General features: G+C 38.7%; 1 protein-coding gene across 1 annotated transcript; it reads left to right on the top strand.

Moving 5' to 3' along the window:
• Positions 1 to 312: 312 nt before the first annotated feature.
• Positions 313 to 7,975, top strand: FGG (fibrinogen gamma chain). The gene is made up of 9 exons (XM_058549818.1): positions 313 to 390; positions 492 to 536; positions 730 to 913; positions 1,025 to 1,118; positions 2,650 to 2,780; positions 3,086 to 3,219; positions 4,119 to 4,303; positions 5,833 to 6,110; positions 7,749 to 7,975. Exons 1-9 carry the CDS (start codon positions 313 to 315, stop codon positions 7,973 to 7,975), a joined length of 1,356 nt encoding a protein of 451 aa, XP_058405801.1.
• Positions 7,976 to 8,225: the final 250 nt, after the last annotated feature.

Genomic DNA, 8,225 nt, shown 5'->3' with positions numbered 1-8,225 from the left:
ATCGCAATGGCTAATGCTTCACTAGCCTTTGCAGATCAATCTGCTTCAGAGGAGAAAGGTTGAACTGGGCCAAAAAGGAGGAGCTTAAACCTCTGTGCAAAATCTGGGAATCTGAGTGAGCATAGGTTGGGGGCCAGGATGAAGAAAAAAGAGACGGGAAAGACATCCCCACCTTTCAGGTAAGAAGGCCTCGTGATCAGCTCCAGCCACTGGCACTCTTGCTCATTCTTGGAGCTTACATAAAGGGACACTTGGAACCTGAGAGGCCACAGAGCTGATACAGGGCTCGGAGTACCGAGCACCCCCGACATCATGAGTTGGTCCATGTACCCCCGGAATTTAATTCTCTACGTCTACACTCTTCTATTGCTCTCTTCAACATGCCTGGCAGTAAGTGTGCTGTTCACAAGACACATTTGTTTTAAACGGAAAGCTGAAAAATAAGAAAATATATGATAAACTAGTGACATTTCTGTATTTTTCTCCTCTAGCGTGTTGCTACCAAAGACAACTGCTGCATCTTAGATGAAAGATTTGTAAGTAATTTTAATGTTTCTCACTGTGTTTGGACTGGAGAGGGGCAGAGGAACAAAAGGGGTTCTCTCACAAATATCATTTGGCATTTTAAACCCTTTTTTTAACATAGTCTACAGTTTAGCTATTTTTATTAATAGATTTTAAATGTAGCTTTTATCAAGATTTCTAATCACTGTATTGTTGTATTTTCAGGGTAGTTATTGTCCAACTACCTGTGGAATTGCAGATTTCCTATCGACTTACCAAACCAGTGTGGACAAGGATCTACAGACTTTGGAAGACATCTTAAATCAAGCTGAAAACAAAACATCAGAAGTTAAAGAACTGATCAAAGCCATCCAACTCGTCCCTAGTTCTGATGAACCACAGAGGCCAGGTGAGAAACTGAATACCACTGACTGAGAAAATAATTTGTGAAGTTCTTTTGCTGTTGTGTTAGTGGTTCTATTTGCCTAAGTAATTTTATGTCTTTCACCCCATATTACAGGTAGAATAGATAGTGCTATCAGGGAAGCCAAGAAAATGATGGAAGAAATTGTGAAATACGAAGCATTGCTTATAACACATGCATCAAGTATTCGGTAAGCGTTTTTGTTTTAGTTTACTCTCCAAGACTGATTTAGTTTTTATTCAATATCCCAAACTTCCATGGAAGTAATCTTTTTATTTTTTTTCCACTTATAATATCCCATTGGCATTATGCCTGACCACTTTGAACACAGTGGAAGTAGGAATTTTTAGTGCAATGTGAGTTGTATTGGGTTATAATTGCTTTTTAATAATCATATGGGAGAAAGGTGTTGTAGATGTCTTCAAATGCTTTTCTCACTGTATTTATCAGAATGTTCCCCCCTACTCTCATTTGTCTTACAACATAAATTCAAACTGAGGGAAATTTGGGTGTTGAAAATAAAATTCTTTTTATAAGATTGTCAACAAATCGGTGATGAGGAATTAGCAAGCAGAGGCATAGAAAGGATCCCAGCTATAAAAGTAAATTACCTTGAAGGTAGAGCAGAAAAAATGTGTTTTAAGAGACTAAGTATAACACACATTGTAAAGGGTACGTGTTGATCATGGCACAATGAACCAGCAATTATGGATTCTCCTTCCTTAACCTGAGAGTAAAATGTCTCTGTTAACAACTTCCTAGGGACTCATAAACTTTCTGAACATGGGGTTTCAGATACAGTTTTAGTTTCTATCTCATTTTTTTTTCTAAATTGTTCTCAAAAAAGCATAAGAAATTGAGCTAAATGGTGGCTAGGGAGAATTCGTCCAGGAGGGATTTCTCCACTTTTTGGTATCAGAGGGCCATTGTTATTATTCTTGTGATTATTATTAAGATTATAATTTGTATGGTTATTGCCCATCATTGGAGTTGAAGGAGACCATGGTGCAATAATTTTCTAAGGCGCAGTAGAGAAAAAAAGTGATCAAATAGTTTGTCTTTCCTTCTTTACTTCAAAGAAAGACACGACAGTCTATGCATTGTAGCTAGTTTTCTATCATTTCTGAATATGTACAAGCAACCCCATGAGAGACTACAAAAGCAGGGTTTTTACTTCCCCTAGCCTTTTTCCAAAGCCATGTAAATGTGAACATTAAGACAGAAGGGGAAGTGTCTGTTGTTTTATTTTACGGAAGATAATGCCCCAGATACTTTTTCCATGTAAGTTATAGATTGAAGTCCATAAATAGATCCTGAGAAGATCCACAAGTGAAAAGGAATAAAGCTTCAGCACTTGTGAATTACTGAAGAGAGCTCTTCCTTGCCTAGGAATGGTGCGTCCTAAGAATAATTATTAGGTGGTCTTCCTATTAACCAGGCTCATCGCTCACATAGGTCGTTACCTGCTGCCCTTTATGCGGAAGGTAAAAATCAGAATGACCATTTACAAGGACATTGTATATTGACAAGGACTTTGTTATTTTCTTTTTTAAAAAGCTTAGAATTTTAATTCACCTCAAATTAGTCACACGATTTAATTTTTCCATAGTGGAATAACTTATCAGGAAGTAATTCTTGAGAAAATAAGGTAGCATTTTTAAAAGAAAACACAAAATTTACTCCTCTGAATGGAATATTCTATCTTATTCTTCTGCTTGTAGATTTTTGCTGGATATATATAATTCAAATAATCAAAAGATCACTAATCTGAGACAGAAGGTAGCCCAGCTTGAAGCAAAGTGTCAGGAACCTTGCAGAGACACAGTACAAATACAAGATATAACTGGGAGAGGTAAGTGAAAAGTTTATATTGGGGTTATGTTCATCAAAGCAAACATATAAAGTAAGGGAGATTTTATGAATTGGAATGTATAGGAATAATTTGGAAAGTGTATAGCCATTAAATCTAAAGTGTCCAATTGCTTACACTTTTCTTGAGTAGCTAAAAATAGTTTGAAAGGAATGATGATGTGAGAAGTAAGAAAATGCTTCTTGGGAAATGAATACAGTAGTTCACAACGTGTTAAAAGCTCATTTTCAAGGCTGGAACAGTCTTACCTGGATTTCAAACCACAGTAAAAATTTCTTTTTCTTCAGACTGTCAAGACATTGCCAATAAGGGAGCCAAAGAGAGTGGGCTTTACTTTATCAAACCTCTGAAAGCTAAACAGCAGTTCTTAGTCTACTGTGAAATTGATACATCTGGAAATGGATGGACTGTGCTTCAGAAGGTATTTTTCTCTCACCATGTGTATTTAATAAACACCTGCCATATCCCAGATACTTTTCTAAACACCTTGTGAACATTAACTCAATCCTTACAACTTCCCTATGAGGTAGGTACAATTATTACCTCTTTTTACAGAGGAGAAAACTTAGGCACAAGAGGTTAAGTAACTTGCCCAAGGTCACATAATCATTAATAAGTAACAGACTCAGGATTTGAATCCAGGTGGTCTGGTTTCAGAGTCCGTGCAGGCACTGCTGTTGTTGATTCATGATAGTACGTAATTACAGTATCATAACGACAAAGAACTAGAAGGGAGCTCTTTCATCAGGTAGATCAAGACCTAAGGCTGCCCATCACAAGAAGATGAAGTCCTCCAGAGGACACAGTTGGGCTGTTCCAAGACAAGGGCCCTCTGTTGCCTCTACTAGCCCCTTGTACTCACTGTGGATCCTTTTAGCTTTTGTTTACCTAGGACCACTGTTACAACTACGCCTCCAGGGGGCGCTCAGAGGGAGTGAGTGATGGATGTGCCGGTTGGTAGACAAAGATTGAGCGATGGGTTGACCTTTCCACCATCAGTACAAGAATCAGCAATATCAAGCTGGAGTTCTAAAGTCCTCTAGGTGTTTTGTTAAAATTACCACTAATTTAGAATTTATAATGTTCCAGGCACTCTGTTAAGTACTTCTCTTACATTGTCATGTAATTCCTGCAATGACCCTAAGAAGTAAGCATCTTTATTCCTATTTGACAGATGAGGAAACTGAGACAGCTCGCCCAAGGTCACTTAGTAAATGATGGAATCATGCCCTCCATATTTTCAACAAAATGTTTATAATGTTTTCTTCACGTGCACTGATGGTCTGCTCTCTCCTTTTGCCCACGCAATTGTGTAATTAGAGGCTTGATGGCAGTGTGGATTTCAAGAAAAATTGGATTCAATATAAAGAAGGGTTTGGATATCTGTCTCCTACTGGCACCACAGAATTTTGGCTGGGAAATGAGAAGATTCATTTGATAAGCACACAGTCTACCATCCCATATGTACTAAGAGTGGAGTTGGAGGACTGGAATGGCAGAACCAGGTACTGTTTAGAAAGGACTTCTAACTTTTTGTTGTAGAGACCATCTGGAATGTGCACTTTCCAACTCACAATAGACCAATAACAAAGACAGCCTAACAAATGCAAATAACACAACCAGGTATTTTTCCTTAGAAGTCAATTTAGCTCTCGAGCAGTCCAAAGAGGTAGACCCTATCCAGTCTGGATCTGAGTGCTTTGGTACAATCTACTTACCCTGGAACCATACAGAACAATAGCCAGTATTTACTGAAAGTTTAATATGTACCGGAAATTGAGCATGAAATTATAATTTAATCCAAATAACTATTTCATGAGGCGGGTATTATTATTAATCTCATTTTACAGGTTAACTTTCCCAGGTCACATTGGTGGTATACGGTAAAGGTTGGATCTGAACTCAGGTACTTTGACTCTACAGCCCATCCTCTTAACGAATATCCTGGTTGAAAAGCGAATTCAGCATTTTCAGATTTCCCAGTGCTTTAATGACCATTCATTCAGTCAAATCTATGAGCTACCTTAAAATTAAATCAGCTAGCTCCTTTGGTGAGATAAAGTCCCCTCTGCGCTCAGAGCTATTTGGGGACTTTGAACATTTTGTCTCTAATTAAAAGTTGGATTCAATATAAAGAAGGGTTTGGATATCTGTCTCCTACTGAGACAGAAAATACAAGAAAAATATTCAACCCTCTTGTTGCATCTATGACATAATGAAATATATTCTGTGTCCAAACACATATTTTTATTTTTTAAATTTTTACCCAGAAAGCACCATAGTCAGTAGACCTTCTCCTGTGAGAACATCTCCCATTTTCCAAGTACTGGACATCAGGGAAGAAGATAAATATTTTCTGGAAATCTCTGTTCATGCACCAAGGCCCATTCTTCCCTGCACTCCATAGAATTCCGGCCCTCATTCGCAACTTTTTTTCTGGGGAAAATCTCACTCTGGTCCTATAGTTCATGTTTTGTGAGCCACACAGGGACCACTTCTTTTATGTGACACTCAAGGAAGCCCACCTTCTTGCCACTATCACACTGCTTTGGAAAAGAAAAACCCCTCAGCCTTTAGCTGGTATGAGTGGCTAATGAAGCTGTAGCTTCTTCAAGTTTGGTGTATTAATTAATGGTTATTCACTATCAGATAATTCCTGTGGTTTGTGATAACTGTGCACAATGCTAAACACTTAGATAAAAGCGGAAAATATGAAATTAGTCAGATTCATCCACACATCTGTATTTCATATTAGGACCCTATAGGCAAAAAAACGTTCAAATGGCTGCAGTTTTTAGTTTTCACCGGGGTGCTCTGAAGGCTTCTAGACCCATTTTGGGTGCTGCTGATGAGCTCTGAACTGGTTCAGACATCCATTGCCTCTTGCCAGATTTGCAGAAAACTTTATTCAATGAGCATATTTCAGACTGAAGAAGCAAAGTTAAAAATTCCAAGCAATTGTCCTATGGAAGAGGGAACTTCTGAGATCCCTAGTCAGGCTCAGGACGTGATATCTGTATTCCCTTTCTTATAGTACTGCAGACTATTCCACGTTCAAGGTGGGACCTGAAACTGACAAATACCGCTTGACATATGCCTACTTCATAAGTGGAGATGCCGGAGATGCCTTTGACGGCTATGATTTTGGTGATGATCCTAGTGACAAGTTTTTCACGTCCCACAATGGCATGCAGTTCAGTACCTGGGACAATGACAATGATAAATTTGAAGGCAACTGTGCTCAACAGGATGGATCCGGTTGGTGGATGAACAAGTGTCATGCTGGCCACCTCAATGGAGTTTATTACCAAGGTATGGTGTAGTCATATTTTTATAAGAGGTAATAAATAGATATAAGGAAATGAAAAATAATTAGTAAAGATACTGGGGTATTTATCATATAGTTCTTTATTTTAAACCAGAATTGGATAATACTAAGCTTGCACTTCAAATTGGCCCTTCTACAAGAAATCCATCTGCTGCAAAATATCCACTCATTTGTCATTGTGCCTGAAACTACCAACAGCAGAGTTGACACTTTGGGTTATGGTATCTCCTCTAGACTTACCCTGTATATGATCTGGATGGACTAATTACCATATTTATGCTTGTTAACACATTTGACTGGCTCAGCTTCCCATGAGCTATGTGTCGGATAAAACCAGGGAGCAGTGAGCAGGTATCTGGAGGAATAGAGTAAAGAGCAGGGAAGTATTGGAAAGGGCAGGGATCCATGAAAGCTTTAGAGGAGAGAAGTCCAGCTGAGGAGTGTAGACCATTATTTTAGGATGCAGCGGTGGGGAGGGGGGGTAGCGGGGGGGGGGCAAGGCAAGCTATAGTTTGCTCTGAGGCTGGAGTAGTTCTGAACACTGGTTTTACTTACTGACAAACTATTGCTACTACTCAACAGTTATGTGTGGGGAAGGCCCACTGATGGCAAAAGATCCACTAAGATGAGCGATCTTGGGGCCAGCTGGTGGCATCGTGGTTAAAGTTCATGTGCTCCGCTTTCGTTGCCTGGGGTCCGCAGATTTGGAACCCAGGTGCAGACCTACACATCGCTCATCAAACCATGCTGTGGCAGCATCCCACGTGCAACATGGAGGAAGATTGGCACAGATGTTAGCTCATGGCCAATCTTCACCAAAAAGAGAGAAAGAAAAAAAAAAGATGAGCAATCTTACCTTCTTAGGGTTGTCCTAGCCAATAGATTACTTGGAATCTTCTTAAAAAATATTTAAATTTACCTTTTTGTTATCACAACGTTTTTTTTTTTAAGAAACCTAAGTTACCTTTGCATCTACAAGTCATGTAATTATAAGAAACTCTCAGGGAAGGTGCTCGATCCATATGACCCAGAGTAGCCATGTTGATAGTCTGTGGTACACTCCAGCATTGAACTCAGACAATCCCTTACAAAATTACATGAGATCTGGTGCCCAGGGACAAGAAGAGGGCAAATCAACCTAGTCTCCACTTTATAATGGAGATATAAAACAACATTCCAGAACCGTTTTCTAAAGCCCCTCATACTTTCCAATAAAATTGTGTTTTCAAATGACCTGAGACCACCTGATCAGGAATTGAGACTCCCGCCATTTCAACCTGCTTGCGGAAAGATGGTCCAGAACAGCTGAGTCCAGGATGGCTAAGCTTAGGGAGAGAGACCAATTGGGGAAATTTGGGGTTCTAGCCCTGTTAGTAGTGAATACATTTAAAGTATGGATGTGACCAGAAAGCTCAACACAGATGTAAAGGATTGTTTAATAATAAATTTATTTCAATTGTAAATGGAGATTTTAGGAATCTTGAGGGATATTTTCATTTAGTAGATGAGACTATAAATTTGATGTTAAGTGACAGTAGACTTCATAACAAACAGTTCTTTGTAGACTTTTTGAGGTAAGGAAATTCAAGAGCAATAATATGTACGTCTACAACCTATTTTAGGTGGCACTTACTCAAAATCATCTACTCCTAATGGTTATGATAATGGCATAATTTGGGCCACTTGGAAACCCCGGTGGTATTCCATGAAAAAAACCACCATGAAGATAATCCCGTTCAACAGACTTGCCGTTGGAGAAGGACAGCAGTACACCCTCGGAGGAGCCAAACAGGTTGGACCAGAACACCGTGTCAAAATAGAAAATGAATACGACGCAGAATATGACTAATCATTTCACCTCGAGAATTAAATGTTCATTTCTATTAATCCACAAAGTTTCAGAAACTTTTCTGGAAGTTCCTTCTCATTTTCTCTTACTATATTTATTAAGTCTTTTATTAAGGATATTTAGCCTTAAATAGAAATTAAAACTCACTTCTCACTTCGGACTGTGTTCCCAGATTACTGAACTCAGAGTTCAGTAAAATTCAAAATTTGTTTATTTGATGAAATAACATTTTAGCATATTTCCTAGATAT

Source organism: Diceros bicornis, chromosome 11, assembly GCF_020826845.1.
Source record: "Diceros bicornis minor isolate mBicDic1 chromosome 11, mDicBic1.mat.cur, whole genome shotgun sequence".
Lineage (NCBI taxonomy): Eukaryota > Metazoa > Chordata > Mammalia > Perissodactyla > Rhinocerotidae > Diceros > Diceros bicornis.
This window is presented reverse-complemented; position numbering and strand designations above follow the sequence as displayed.